The sequence below is a fragment of the Macaca thibetana genome, chromosome 17 (genome assembly GCF_024542745.1).
Source record: "Macaca thibetana thibetana isolate TM-01 chromosome 17, ASM2454274v1, whole genome shotgun sequence".
Taxonomy (NCBI): Eukaryota; Metazoa; Chordata; class Mammalia; order Primates; family Cercopithecidae; genus Macaca; species Macaca thibetana.
In genome coordinates, this window is record NC_065594.1 from 39,182,822 (window position 1) to 39,199,154 (window position 16,333).

A 16,333-nucleotide genomic window follows, 5' to 3' on the forward strand; every position below is an offset into this window, starting at 1 on the left:
AACTTTGGGCTAAGGAGCCTTAGTTTTTTCATCTATAAAATGGTGAGATTAATTCAAAGCCCTATTATAAGGATTAAATAAGATAACATGCAAAATGTCAGGCACAAAATGGAATAAGCATTCATATTCCTTATTTTCTGTTTCAAGTTGTAAACTCATGTGTTTTCAAATGGAAGAGGATCCATAACTTTTATCATTTGGAATTTAATAAGGGTGACTTCTATTATCTTTTTTGTACTATATTCTCATTAAAATATGGATGCAGCTTTTTGATGTTTCATTGAATTTTCACAAGTGCTTACCCTGCCAAAAATAGCTTGTTTACATTATATTAATGTATAGATCTTAGTGATGTTAGAGGAAGGACAGTGATGAATAGTACTGTATTTGCTTCTACTGTCATTTAAAAATTAGTTTTTCATTTATGTTAAAGTTTAGATGTCTTGTTTAGATAGTGCTTTACTAGGCAGAGCTTATAATAAAACCCTTGAGTTGGTTATTCACATGATTTCATGATATCTTGTAGAATCATAAACAATTTTAATATAACTTTAGAAAATATAGTATTTAAAGAAAAAGATTAGAACCACAATGGGAGGTCCCACAGTCCTCCTGAAATTTTGTATGATACTGGAATGAAAATATTATGTTATGTCAGCCATGCATTTTGAAACAGTTGTTTAGTAATAAGGTTTTGGATCTGATTTTTCTTTTGTCTTAATTTAGCATTTTTTTCTCTTCTGCCATAAAATGTTTTGGTTTAAATAAAATATGCTGGATGAGGTACATAAAAAGAGATTATCTTAGAGCTGCTCTGGAGGGATGGGAGACTATAATTCTCCAATATATTTTCTTCTAAAGGGGAATTGTTTTACTCAAAGCTTCAGAAACCAAGATAAATTAATCTGTTATAAAATTTACTATATTTGGTTATATATCATAATCATTTTCTCATATGTTTATGAAACTTGAGGGTTTTTTTCCATCTAGGTATATCAAGTGAATTTTTATTATAAAATGAGACATTTAATTTATAGGAGTCAAGTATAGGGTTTAAATTTTCTCTGTGATAGAAGGCAAAGGGAGAAAGGCTCTGAACTCAGAGCCAGAGGCCTGCTTTCCAGTTCTGGCTCTTCCACCAGCTCATTTTATTAATCAAGTCACTCCACCCAATTGGTTTTCAGTGAGTAGCAAAGGTTGAACTAGGTTGGGTTTTTAATTTCTATGGCTTGAGGGCTACAGAGGTTGAAGAAATTGAGGAAGAGAAAGCGAAGGGGGCACTGCTCACAAATGTATAAAAACACCCACTTTAACCTGGGCCCATATATTTTATATAGGAATTCTACATAAGATTTCATTTGAAACAAGAGTGCTGAATTTATCCTCAAAATAAATAATAAAAAAATATAAATCTGCTCTGTTAGATTGATCTCCAGTTCCCCTACAGTTCTGAGATTTATGATACCTGTATTCCGTACCGTCATTACTAGGTACCACAGTGAGGGGCAGTCAGGCTTGTGAGTCAGACCTGTGTTCTAGCCCAAGTAGTGGCACTAGTTACTTGAGCAAGTGATAGCCTCTCAGTTTGACTAGCTGTTCTTTACAAAATCTTCTTGTTTTATAATCTGTGGTTCCAGGATACTATGGACCCGGGTTTTGTTTTTTTGTTTGTTTGTTTGTTTTTTGTAGTAGAACTACAAATATTAAAGTGGAACTTTTTTAAAACAAGGATAATTGGTAAAGTTCAGTATTGATAATAATACATGACTTCCATGGGCACCAAGGTTATCTGTAATCTTCATAGAAAATAAGAGCTAAGGCTGGGCACAGTGGCTCATGCCTGGAATCCCAGCACTTTGAGAAGCCAAGGTGTGTGGATCACTTGAGATCAGGAGTTCAAGACCAGCCTGGCTAACATGGTGAAACCCCGTCTCTACTGAAAATACAAAAAAATTATCTGGGCTCGGTGGTGTGTACCTGTAAGTCCAGCTACTCGGGAGGCTGAGGCAGAATAGCTTGAACCTGGGAGGTAGAGGTTGCAGCGAGCCAGGATTGCGCCACCGCACTCCAGCCTGGGTGACGGAGCAAGACTCAGTCTCAAAGAAAAAAGAAAAGAATAGAAGAGCTGATTCAGCTTTCAATTTTTAGCTACTCGAATATGGAAGAATATTAGTATAGTTAATCTAAAAATAGACTTGTATGTAAAGGTATTTTAAGTTTTACTCTTAAAGTCCATTACATGTTTTGGGAAAGCAGATTTGTCTTTATGATGACTGCTTAAGTTTTATATGAAAATTAGTTTACACTTCCATAAACATAAGCTAAACACCTCAGGCAAAAGGTGGCTTGGAAATTCATAGAATAAGTGGTTCATGTATGAATCACTGAAGGAGATATGTACTCATTAACATTTCATGGTTCAAAATACCCTCAATTTCAAGGACTATTGCAGAGTACATTGACTTATGTATTGTGACTACAAATTCTGTTAAAAGAAACAAATTAAATTTTATTAAATTACACATAACGTTGCTATTAGGTGACAGTATTAAGTTTTTCCAAGTTTTTATTTTTATTTTTTCAATGAAGAGAATAATTGTCATTCCCATTTCCCACCTCCACCAACCAAATAATCTATCACTGGCTCTTCACAAAGTTATGACTTGGGAAAATGCTGAAGGAATAGTAATATAACATAAAATGGACTAGGCGTGGTGGCTCACACTTGTAATCCCAGCACTTTGAGAAGCCAAGGTGGGTGGATCATCTGAGGTCAGGAGCTCAAGACCAGCCTGAACAACACGGTGAAACCCCGTCTCTACAAAAATACAAAAATTAGCTGGGCATGATGGCTGGTTCCTGTAATCCCAGCTGCTCAGGAGGCTGAGGGGGGAGAATTGCTTGAACCTGGAAGGCGGAGGTTGCCTTGAGCCAAGATTGCGCCATTGCACTCCAGCCTGGGTGACAGAGCACGACTCCGTATCAGTTTTTTTAAAAAAAGGCAAGGCGATTCATTAAGTAAAAATGAACCTATAGCTGGAGCAGAGGTAAGTATTTAAGTATTCTCAGCAAATAGAGCGCCCGCCCCCCACCCCCGCCAAAATTTCCATAGAGAGTTCGGTCAGCATTTACATTTTAGGGGTAGAAGCAGAGGAAGAAATGTCCCAGATTTCCAAACCCAAACTTCCTGAAGGTTAGAATTCTTTTCCAGGCTGCTCTGATACTTAGGAGTAGGAAGGGTCATTTGCCTAGCCTAAGGTTTCTCAACTTCAGCACTGCTGGCATTAGGACTGGATAATTTTTTGTTGTGTGGGCTGTCCTGTGCATTGTAGGATATTTAGCAGCATCATTGGCCTCTACCCATTAGAGGGAATAACAACTCCTTCTAGGCGTTGCCTAATGCCCCCAGGAGGCAGAATAGCTCTCACTTGAGAACTCCTTCCTTAAAGCACTGGTTTGTATGCTTAGCTGCATTTCACCTTACTATTTGTGGAACAGAGAACCTGACTTCTATTTAAGTGTGTTTCATACCTCCTACTGAAGTGTGTTCCAGGTGACCAATTTATGATGAACTTTTATAACACGGCTCATTTATAAATGGGGAATATGTAGTTTGTCTGTGTTCCCACTCCAGATACAGTATACAGTAATGAGAGATTGAAGATGATATGCAGGAAAAACACAGTTGTAACTTGTCAAACGGACATTATAGATGAAGTTGTGTATCTCCTTTTTGCAGTGGTTTTTGTCTTTTGTTGTTTTCAAAATACCACTTCATTTATGTTTGGTGTCAATGATTATTGCATTTTAGTATCTTTTCATTAAGAAGGAACAATAAACTAGTAAATATTAGAATAAAAGCTCATATTGAATATTAGTTATTTAATTTTATAAAACCTATGTGATAACATAGCTGAGGTAAGCAAAAGTCTTTTTTTAATATTTGAAGAGATTTATTCTGAGTCAAATATGAGTGACCATGGCCTATGACACAGCCCTTAGGAGGTCCTGAGAACAATGTGCCCAGGGTGGTCGGGGTGCAGCTTGGTTTTATTTATTTTAGGGAGATGTGAGACTTCAGTCAAATACATTTAAGAAATACATTGGTTTGGTCAAGACGGGACAACTTGAAGCGGGGGCTTCTAGCTTACACGTAGATTTTTTTTAATTTTCTGGTGCAGAAATCTGAGTCCCAATAAAATGGTTCTGAATCTCAGAATTTTAGGCGAAGATAACATTGGACAGTTCTGGTTTGCAAAAATTCTTGCAGATCTTGTAAAGAACCTTGCCTGTGAGTCAGAAAGAAAATGGCCCTGGTTTGGACTCTTTCTCTAATTACTTCTGTGACTTGGGGAAATCACTTCACCTCTCTTGGTTTATAGATTATCTGTCAAATCTAGAAGGATGGATTAGATAGCCTTCCAGAACTATGCCAGCTATAATGTAGTGTCACATTTTTAAAAAAATGTTTGTAAACTTGTATACAATCCCACCAACAGTGTAAAAGTGTTCCTATTTCTCCACATCCTCTCCAGCACCTGTTGTTTCCTGACTTTTTAATGATTGCCATTCTAACTGGTGTGAGATGGTATCTCATTGTGGTTTTGATTTGCATTTCTCTGATGGCCAGTGGTGATGAGCATTTTTTCATGTGTCTGTTGGCTGTATGAATGTCTTCTTTTGCGAACTGTCTGTTCATATCCTTTGCCCACTTTTTCATGGGGTTGTTTGTTTTTGTCTTGTAAATTTGTTTGAGTTCTTTGTAGGTTCTGGATATTAGCCCTTTGTCAGATGAGTAGATTGCAAAAATTTTCTCCCATTCTGTAGGTTGCCTGTTCACTCTGATGGTAGTTTCTTTTGCTGTGCAGAAGCTCTTTAGTTTAATGAGATCCCATTTGTCAATTTTGGCTTTTGCTGCCGTTGCTTTTGGTGTTTTAGACATGAAGTCTTTGCCCATGCCTATGTCCTGAATGGTACTACCTAGGTTTTCTTCTAGGGTTTTTATGGTATTAGGTCTAACCTTTAAGTCTCTAATCCATCTTGAAGGAATTTTCGTATAAGGAGTAAGGAAAGGATCCAGTTTCAGCTTTCTACTTATGGCTAGCCAATTATCCCAGCACCATTTATTAAATAGGGAATCCTTTCCCCATTTCTTGTTTTTCTCAGGTTTGTCAAAGATCAGATGGCTGTAGATGTGTGGTATTATTTCTGAGGACTCTGTTCTGTTCCATTGGTCTATATCTCTGTTTTGGTACCAGTACCATGCTGTTTTGGTTACTGTAGCCTTGTAGTATAGTTTGAAGTCAGGTAGTGTGATCAGTATGGCGATTCCTCAAGGATCTAGAACTAGATGTACCATATGACCCAGCCATCCCATTACTGGGTATATACCCAAAGGATTATAAATCACGCTGCTATAAAGACACATGCACACGTATGTTTATTGCGGCACTATTCACAATAGCAAAGACTTGGAATCAACCCGGATGTCCATCAGTGACAGACTGGATTAAGAAAATGTGGCACATATACACCATGGAATACTATGCAGCCATAAAAAAGGATGAGTTTGTGTCCTTTGTAGGGACATGGATGCAGCTGGAAACCATCATTCTTAGCAAACTATCACAAGAACAGAAAACCAAACACTGCATGTTCTCACTCATAGGTGGGAACTGAACAATGAGATCACTTGGACTCGGGAAGGGGAACATCACACACCGGGGCCTATCATGGGGAGGGGGGAGGGGGGAGGGATTGCATTGGGAGTTATACCCGATGTAAATGACGAGTTGATGGGTGCTGACGAGTTGATGGGGCAGCACGCCAACATGGCACAAGTATACATATGTAACAAACCTGCATGTTATGCACATTTACCCTAGAACTTAAAGTATAATAATAATAATATTAAAAAAGTTTGTAAACTATGAAATTAAAATTATTTTTTTGAGTTGTAAATCTGTTAGAGAGTACTGAGACCTAAAGGAAGAAGATAGGCTTGAAGAGGAATAAAGTACAAATTTCATTCAAAGATGACTGAAAATAAACTGATCTATTAAATCAAGCTGTGTGTTATATAAAGAGGAAAGAAGTACCCATTCTGTGCTAAAAATTACTAGCCATAGACTATAAGAAGTAATTTTTGTGGGTAACCAGATTTGCTCTCAACAGCTGTGCAGGACAAATATTTTAAAAGTTAAAAAGCACAGATTGTGCCTCTGAAAATACTGTAACTGAAAACCAAACTGTTGGTATCTTTTTTACCTTTTTTTGGCTTCTACTTTATATAGACAGATTAAAGACATCAAGTTATGAGTTATGTGAAAGAAATCTCATGGTTGGTCATCTCTATAAAACCATTTACTTGGATCTGGTTAGTTCAGTTCATGAATTCTTTAAACACAATAGATAGAGATAGATTTTCAAATAGCATTGCCATTTTATTATGTAAATCCAGATCACTCTCTCAGCAAATACAGTGTCCTATCTCTGTGTATTTTATTAATAAAATACAGATTTTTAGATGTTCTCCAGCCAGTTCTGCAGCCAAGTGTGGAGAAAAATAGTATTTCATTCTCATTCCTGAAATAATTACTTCATCTCCTACAGTACCAAATATATTTTCATAGTTTTCAGTTAATATGCAGAGTTTCAAATGTTGTCATTTGTCTTAAAATAGCTACTTTTCACATTTAGCTATAATACTTGAAAATCATTCAGAACACTGATTAGAATAATAAAAAATAACTTCTTTCCTGAATACTTTTATATTTTTCTCACTGCATTTTAATTGCTTTGCTAAATTACAGATATAATATCTGATGCTTCTAACCATTTTGAGATTGATTGTTAATGAAAGGGATATAGGGAAAGGAAAACTCATCTGGAAGTTGATCTCTAAAAGGCAGTTATTTAATTATACCAGATATATTGTCAGATTTCTGCATTCTTTTCTTTCAGTGATGATAGGCCCCTCAGGATGATCATTAATTTTTGGCTATTGGCTTACTTCTTTAACATGCAGACTGAGACTTAAAGATTTAAACAGCAGTGTTAGAATGCAAAACCCAAAGATACTACTGTTTTAGAAGTATTAGGGCAAAATCACAAAGCTTTCCCAAGCCTCAGTATTCTTTATATAAAGTGGAAATAATAGTTCTTATTTTTTTTTAAAGAATATTGTGGAGGATGTCTAAAATGAGAATTATGTTCATGCCCAATTTTAAAATCATTGCTAAATAATAGGATTTGACCAAATTATCATGCCATCTTTGTTTCCATTAGGTAAAATTGCAGTAATTCGATATAAAAATTTAAAGACTAGAACTCAGTCTTTTCATTTACTTTTCTATGTTTTTAATAAGGTCAAAGGAAAGCAATATTTTTAGAAAGAAGATTCAAAGATAAGTAAGGAAGAGAAAAAAATAGGATTAATTTCCAAAATCATGCAAATTATTGTGCTCTGATAATTCAGTTGTAATTTAAACTGCCTACTTAGTGAAATAGATGCTTTCTTTTTCATAAACAAAACTGAGAGCTAATTTTTTCTCTCTTTCATAGGGCACATACTTCATAGCTGTGTTAATTCAAAAACACTAAAATAACAGGGTGGCAGCACTCAGTAAGAAACCAGTGTGGCTTTGGCTATATTTTGTTGCTTCTAAGTCCTTTTCAAATATTATAATTAACCATACTGTTTTTGCTATTTAATCTGCTTATCCTAATTTCCCTATGCTACTCCTTGAGCTGGTAGATATACCCACTCAGTAAGAAAGCAAATAAAATAGTTTGAGTCTTACTGTAGTGATCTCTCTATCTTGCATGAAGCTTTCTTTATATGTAAATTGTATTCCTCCCCTATTCCAAACCACTATTTTTTTCTGTCTCTAGATGTAAGGTTCTTAACAGTGTTGGAGATTTCATCAGATGGGGACAGACAGCTGGTGAACATTCTTTGGCTCTTCAACCGCTTTTCTTTATTCTACCGAAACCCTTTTCCATGATAAATACCTAGAAACATTTAGAAGCCCAAATATTCAAGAAAATCGTTATTATAATGCTTGCTTTTCTGTATGTTTTTACCACATTGTGTCAAGCCATTTGATGAGATGATCTTGCTATTATTTGGAAATAGTTTCCTTTTCTAGAATAAAATGCAGTTCTAATCTTACCACTATAAACGACGTTTTTCTATTACCAAGGATCAAAAGAGTTTTTACTTTTTTTTTTCTTTTCTTTCTTTCTTTCTTTTTTTTTTTTCCTTCCCCTTGCCTCCCTCTGTTGTAAAAGTTGACATGTGTGAATTCTGGGGCAGCTTAAGAGAGATATTATTAAAATAGGGACCATAAAATTTTTTTTACTTAAGAAACTTGGAGCCATTTTGAACATGTAAAATCACTACTCTTTGCAAATAGGAGGAAGAAGGCACCTACGACCAAACTCTGGAGTTCCGTAGGGGAGGTGATGGCCAGCCAAGAAGATCCACTCGGCCAACTCAACAATTTTACCAGCCACCCCGGGCTCGGAACTAATACGAAAAGGTAAACTTAACATTGTGAAGTGGTTTTCATATAAAGAAAGATGCAATTCATGTTAAGCATGTAAGTCCAATGAGTGATTTTTTTTTCTTTGAGACGAAGTTTCACTCTTGTTGCCCAGGCTGGCGTGGGCAGTGGCGTGAGTGCAGTGGCATGATCTTGGCTCACTGCAACCTTTGCCTCCTGGGTTCAAGCGATTCTCCTGCCTCAGCTTCCTGAGTAACTGGGATTACAGGCATCCACCACCATGCCCAGCTTTTTTTTTTTTTTTTTTTTTTTTTTTTTTGGTATTTTTAGTAGAAATGGGGTTTCACCATGTTGGCCAGGCTGGTCTTGAACTCCTGACCTCAGGTGATCCACCTGCCTTGGCCTCCCAAAGTGCTGGGATTACAGGAGTGAGCCACCATGCCTTTTAATGTGGCTACTAGAAAATTTTAAATTACATATGTCTTGTGATATTTCTGCTAGGCAGTACTGTCCTAGAATGTGATATGTCTTTAGCTTCCCCAGAGTTCCTTCACTGGTTAAAAATTAGTTCTGCCATCCTAAGTGAAGAAATTTTTTTCATCTGTTCTAACCCTCAGCTTCTCATATAACAGTAGTCTGCCTCGAGTGGAAGTCCAATGCTAATTGACTTCTGAATTACTGTAGCAAGCCAACGTAGCACCTTTTTCTTTTTATCACTGGCTTTTTTTGTGTGCCTAATGCAAGGTCATCAAGTAAACAGTCCTGACCTACTGTCCATAGTGTCACAGAAGAGCTACTTCTTGACTCTAGATATTTTTCTTATGGCATGGAATAAGTGGTTTGTTATTTAGTGCCCATGTCTGTTTTTAAGCAGAAACAAAAGAATATGTAAGGACTTCAGCAACTTTGTGTTGTATAAGACAGAACAGGGCCGGGCGCGGTGGCTCAAGCCTATAATCCCAGCACTTTGGGAGGCCGAGGCGGGCGGATCACAAGGTCAGGAGATCGAGACCACAGTGAAACCCCGAAATGACGGCCGGGCGCGGTGGCGGGCGCCTGTAGTCCAGGTCAGGAGGCTGATCAGGAGAATGGCGGGAACCGGGAGGCGGAGCTTGCCGGTGAGCCGAGATCGCGCCATGCACTCCAGCCTGGGCAACAGCTGAGACTCCGTCTCAAAAAAAAAAAAAAGACAGAACTAGGCGGGCGCGGTGGCTCAAGCGAGCACTTTGGCGAGGCGCCTGTAGTCCCAGGTCTATCTCCCTGGCTAACCCAGTGAAACCCCCAGGCTAGGAAAAAATACAAAAAACTAGCCGGGCGAGCTGGCGGGCGCCTGTGAGTCCGGCCACAGAGGCTGAGGCACTCCGTAAACCCGGGAGGCGGAGCTTGCAGAGCGAGACTCACTGTCTCAAAAAAAGCGAGAAAAAAAAAAAGAAAAAAGACAGAACATACACTTATAAAATAAGCTCAGCGTGCTTATAATTAAATCACTTTTAAAGGTGAATAAAAACTGAGAATTTGCCATATATGACAAAACCACAGCATGAGTCTATCATACTGAACGGGAAAAACTGCAAGCCTTTCCTCTAAGATCTGGAACAAGACACGGATGTCCATTTTTACCACTTTTATTCAACATAGTTGAATAAAATAGAAGTACTAGCCAGAGCAATTAAACAAAAGAAAGAAATAAAGAACATCCAAATTTGAAAGGAAGAGTCAAATTATTCTTGTTTGCAGAGGATATTATCTTATATTTAGAAAAACCTAGATTCTACCAAAAAAACTATTAAAACTCACAAATTCAGTGAAGTTGCAGGATACAAAATCAATATACAAAAATGCTACTATTTCTGTATGTCAACTGCAAACAATTATTTTTTCCCTCCTTTTTCTTCTTCTTCTTTTTTGAGACAGGGTCTGGCTCTGTCACCTAGGCTGGAGTGCAGTGGCACCATCTCAACTCACTCCAGCCTCTGCCTTCTGGGCTCAAGACATCCTACCATCTCAGCCTCCCTAGTAGCTGGGACTACAGGTGCACACCACCATGCCTAGCTAATTTTTGTATTTTTTGTGGAGGTGGGGTTTTGCCATGTTGCCCAGGTTGGTCTCAAACTCCTGAGCTCAAGCAATCTGCCTGCCTCAGCCTCCCAAAGTGCTGGGATTACAGGCATGAGACCCACTATGCCTGGCCTCAACAGCAAACAATCTGAAAAGGAAACCAAGAATGTAATCCCAAGTAAAATAGCTACAAATACAATAAAATATCTAGGAATAAACTTGACCAACGAAGTGAAAGATCTCTACAATGAAAACTGTAAAACACTGATAAAAGAAATTGAAGAGGACACACACAAAAAACTGAAAAGATACTCCATGTTCATGGATTAGAAGAATCAATATTGTTAAAATGACAGTACTACCCAAAGCAATCTACAGATTTAATGAAATCTCTATTAAAATACCAAGGACATCCTTCACATAAATAGAAAAAATAATTCTAAAATCTATACGGAACCACAAAAGTCCCAGAAAAGCAAAAGCTATCCTGAGCAAAAAGAAGAAAGCTGGAGGCATCAGACTACCTAACTTCAGATTATACTACAAAGCCATAGTAAACAAAACAGCACAGTACTGACATAAAAACAAACAGACCAGTGGAACAGAATGGAGAACCCAGAAATAAAGCTCTATATTTACAGTCAACTTATTTTTTACATAGATGCCAAAAACATACATTGGGAGGGATGATAGTCTCTCCAATAAATGATCCTGGGAAAACTGGATATCTGTATGTGGAAGAATAAACTAGATCCCTACTCTCATCATAAGCAAAAATCAAAATGGATTAAAGACTTAAATCTAAGACATGAAACTATGACACTAGTGGAAGAAAACACTGGAGACAAACACTCTAGGACATTGGTCTGGGCAAAAACTTTTTGAGTAAGACCTCAAAAGCACAGACAGCCAAAGCAAAAATGAACAAATGGAATAACATCAAGTTAAAAAGATCCTGCACAGCAAAGGAAATAGTCAACAAAGTGAAGAGACAACCCACAGAATGGGAGAAGATATTTTCAAAGTGTCCATCTGACAAGGGCTTAATAACCAGAATATATAAGCTCAAACAACTCATGAAAAAAAAAAATCTGATTTTTAAAATGGTCAAAAGCTTGAATAGGCATTTCTCAATAGAAGACATACAAATGACCAACAGGTATATGAAAAAGTACTCACCATCCTTAATCATCAAAGAAATGCAAATCAAATACAGTGATATATCACCTTACCTCAGTTAAAATGACTTTTATCCAAAAGAAAGGCAATAATGAATGCTAGCAAGGATGTGGAGAAAGGAGAACCCTTGTACGTTGTTGGTGGAGATGTAAATTAGCACAGCCACTATGAAGAACAGTAAGGTGGTTCCTAAAAAAACTGAAAATAGAACCACCATATGATCCAGCAATCCCACTACTGTGTATTTATCCAAAGGAAAGGAAATCAGGGTATTTTATTTCTTTTTAGTTGTTTAAAACAAGGTTTTAAATTGTGGCCCAAGATTGTCAATGCCCTCATTGCTATAAGGCAGCCATTGTTTAACAATGGACTCAATTTCTTCAGGGCTGTTGAAGGCAGGTAGGATCTAGCAGAGCTAGAAGTAGAGAGGAGGCAGTGAACATGAATGAGGGTGCAGCCAGATGAGGGGAACTCTTAGTCCCCTTGACCCTTCTTTAGTTTCTTTCATTTATTTTATATACTAGGGTTCCATGGGAAATTTCCTTCGAAAAAGAAGATATTGCTTAAAAGTAAATTGTAAACTATAACTATAGGGTAACTATAGCTTATCCATATCAAATAACAATGCACACGGTTCCTAATCAACTTAAACATCACAATCTTAGTGGTTTTCTGTGTTCCCTGAGTTAAAACTTCCACCTTGACTAAATGCTTGCTTTGGATTGTACTGTTAACATAGGAAATATATGATGCAGATATTTTGGATTTCTGACATTGATTAAAAAAAAAACTGGTGGACCATGCCATGATGGTATCATTTTAAAACTCTCACTACAAAATTCACCCTAAAAAATAAGACACGTGATCTTGTTTGAAGAAAATTTTACTTAGTTCTGCATTTTAATTCAAGCATATGTTATGAAAGACTATGAAGTAGAATGAAATACCTCTTTGACCTACTATCTTTGGATGGGAGGTTCAAAAATAACGTTCTGCTCTTGTTACATGATGGAATATATTCTTTTTTTTTTTTTTTTTTTTTTTTTTTGAGACGGAGTCTCGCTCTGTAGCCCAGGCTGGAGTGCAGTGGCCGGATCTCAGCTCACTGCAAGCTCCGCCTCCCGGGTTCACGCCATTCTCCGGCCTCAGCCTCCCGAGTAGCTGGGACTACAGGCGCCCCCGCCACCTCGCCCAGCTAGTTTTTGTATTTCTTAGTAGAGACGGGGTTTCACCGTGTTAGCCAGGATGGTCTCGATCTCCTGACCTCGTGATCCGCCCATCTCGGCCTCCCAAAGTGCTGGGATTACAGGCTTGAGCCACCGCGCCCGGCCTGGAATATATTCTTGAGACAAAAGATGTTTGTCTCCTCATTCCTGGTTTTTATTAACTTAAACACTAAAAAGAAGATAAACATTGTAGCCAGCCATTTACTTCCAGCAAATATAAGCATGAATTCTAATATAGGCTGAAATTTTCTAAGGTTTTGTTATCTGAAATTATCAAGGTAGTGAAAAACACTTAAGGTGCTTTCTGTTATCAATTTTAAAAAACATAATTTCATAGTCATAAGTTTTCTTATGTTTTGAGTACTAGGTGATGAATGACACATGGTAACTGTTCAGTAAGTGTTTATTAAATCAGTATGTTTTGATAAAGTTTTAGATATGTAATTTGCACATTCTTTGATTATCCTAAAACTTTTTTTCAAGGCCCCCACAGACCCCCTTCCCCCCAACCCTCCACACACACGAACTTCATTGTGGTGAGAGAATTGGATTCCCCTTGAGCCTGATACTAAGGACAGCTTCAGTGACTAACAGAGCAGGAGATACCTAGGAATCAGGGCTAGGTGAGAGGCGGTCTCAGGGAGCATGTGGAAAAATAGACCCAAGTCTGAGAAAAAGTGGTGACAAGTCAGATCTGAGACTTTAGGGGAGATAGAGCCCAAAACTCCAAACTTCTAGTTCCTGGACACTGTCATAACTGTTCAGACAGCTTGGAAATATGAGCAGATATAAAATAGAGAAATTATACACAGTTCTTCAGTCCAACCAAAACTCTGTGGTTTGGAGAGGTTTCTGACATGAGTGGAGTCCTAGGAACTAGATACTAATTAGTAGGAGCAGCCCTTAAACATGAAGTTTAAGCTTCACATTCCTGGTGGGGTGGAGTCCTCTGAAGATACTGTATAGGCAGAGGAAAGTTTAAATGAGGGAAGCAGAGTCCATAGCAAGTGGCTCTTAGTGGCTACAATAAAGAATATGAACCAAAACAATGAGTATTAAAAATATTTTTCGGTGATGAAAACAGCATGGCTTCAGATATATAAGAGTTTGAATTTGTTGTGTTTGATGCTGTCATGAACTTTAAGAGAGTTATATGATCAAAATTAAGCTTAGGAAATATTGCAGCTGGATGTAGGATGGATTATAGCAACAGGAGGGAAAGAACCTAAGAAGCTATTGCACTGGTCCACTCAAACCTTGGTTAGAGTTGCATGACCTGCTGTGAAGAGAGAGATGGCAGAGACCTGTGTAGGAAGCCTTTGTAAGACAGATCAGCAGGAAGCTCCTATTGCCATGGAGGTCAAGGCTCAATGTGTAAAGCAGTTAAATAAACACTGACTCACTTGGAACTTCTAGTTTCTTCTTTGTTTGATGAAAGAATGATATTCACAGTTTCACATGTTAGAAACTTTAAAACCAATAGCCAAGCTTAGACTACTACATAGGTACTATAAGCTTATTTTCAAAGTCCTGGTTTTTAACACCATTTTTAACTACTAAAAGATCTATTTTTAAATGTTGAAATTTTTTTGACAATCTGGTCCAGCATCAATGTCAGGAAAATTATCAATATAAAGGTAACTGTTACAGAATTCCATCATGCCAGCACGAACAGGCAGCAGGTGAGGATTATAGTACCCGACGGTCTTTATTTTCTAAGCAGGAGACTGTTTACTTCCCAAGACTTATGAGCTGTTTGTATGCAGCTGCAGGAACTCCACTAGTCCCTGCCCAACCACGCTGTCATGCATGAGGCTAAAATAGGCCCGGAGCAAACAAATCTTCTCTGCCATTTATCTCAGCTCTTTCTCTTGTCACCACCCAAAGTGGTTTTAACTAGAGTGGTGCCTAATAAATGTGGGGAGCAGGCAGGGGGAGGTGACAGACCAAACTAAATCACCTGTGTGGAGCAACTCAATTCAGAGGTGTTCACAGAAGAACTGGAGGTGGTTAGGATAGGGAAAGACGTGGCTCATCGGCAGACTGCATCAGTTTTCGGGAATCCTCTGTTACAAACAGTTCAATTAATCCAAATTCCTGAAATCAACATACCAGCAATAAATGGTATAACAGTGGCAGAGGCCGGGCGCGGTGGCTCAAGCCTGTAATCCCAGCACTTTGGGAGGCCGAGAATCATGAGGTCAGGAATCGAGACCATCCTGGCTGACACGGTGAAACCCCGTCTCTACTAAAAAATACAAAAAACTAGCCGGGGCGAGGTGGCGGGCGCCTGTAGTCCCAGATACTCGGGAGGCTGAGGCAGGAGAATGGCGTGAACCCGGGATGTGGACAGTGAGCGAGATCTGGCCACTGCACTCCAGCCTGGGCGGCAGAGCGAGACTCCGTCTCAAAAAAAAAAAAAAAAAAAAAAAAAAAAACAGTGGCAGAAATGTACTTTAACAAATTCTAAAAGAAAAATTTATTTTCAAAAAAATTTCACTTTTTTCTTTCATATTGCTTTATAAAGATTATGGTTACAAATTAGCAATATCCAAAATTTATTCTAGTCAAGATCTATTTACATTTATACAAACACTTCACATTTACAGATAAGTTTCAGAAGAAATGTATCTTGACAAAGTATGGAAAAGTTAATTTGAGGCTTCAATTTCATTTTCTTCCTTTCTTTTTAAAGGAAACTCTTTGTGAAGAAACAAGCCGGTGATTAAAACATCCTGGTGGAAACGTGTTGACCTTCCACTTTCTCTTCAGAATAAGTAGCAGCTGTGGTGGATATTATTATTTGAAGAAAGAAAAAGCAGATTTTAGGGTGGAAAAAACATTCAACTCACACAAAGAATGGGAAAAAATACTGAGTTAAATAAAGCAAATACCTTTTACAAGTGAAAGGAAGAATTTTTCTTCTGCCATCAATAAAACCCATTGTGCTATTATTGTTTTACTGTGTGTTTTATTTGCCTGATGTTATCTTTCTTGTTCATCTGGTATTAACCCCATACTAATTGCCTTCTATAGGATAGCAATTACAGCATACTGAAGCCTCCCCCTGTAATTACAGAATAAACTGACACAGCTTGCCGCATTTCTTAAAAAAAAACAACCTGAAGCCAAATAGTAGTTCTTAGTATGGTAATAGCTGCACAGCAAAAAGTATTTAAAACTTGAATATGTTGTTTATAACACTCTGGTAGCTTTTCCAAGTGTAATTCAATTTTAAAAAACAGGTATTCCCTTCCTCCTAAAATGTGCAGTGGATCTTTCAGGATGCATCTGGTTACAAGTATCAGAAAACCCATCTCAAACCAGCTTAGACATTAAAGGGAATTCATTGGCTCACTTCAC

At 37.8% G+C, this 16,333-nt stretch overlaps 1 protein-coding gene across 6 annotated transcripts in view; it reads left to right on the top strand.

The window, feature by feature from the left end:
* The window catches only part of TDRD3 (tudor domain containing 3), a 200,086-nt gene extending 184,162 nt beyond the window's left edge, over nt 1-15,924 (top strand). For all 6 annotated transcript variants that reach the window (XM_050766527.1, XM_050766523.1, XM_050766529.1 and 3 more), the window contains 2 exons: nt 8,418-8,543; nt 15,666-15,924. In XM_050766527.1, the coding sequence (XP_050622484.1) occupies nt 8,418-8,534 (117 nt within the window). In that variant the 3' untranslated portion in view covers nt 8,535-8,543; nt 15,666-15,924. The remainder of the gene's footprint in view (nt 1-8,417; nt 8,544-15,665) is intronic.
* The last annotated feature ends 409 nt before the right edge of the window (nt 15,925-16,333 follow it).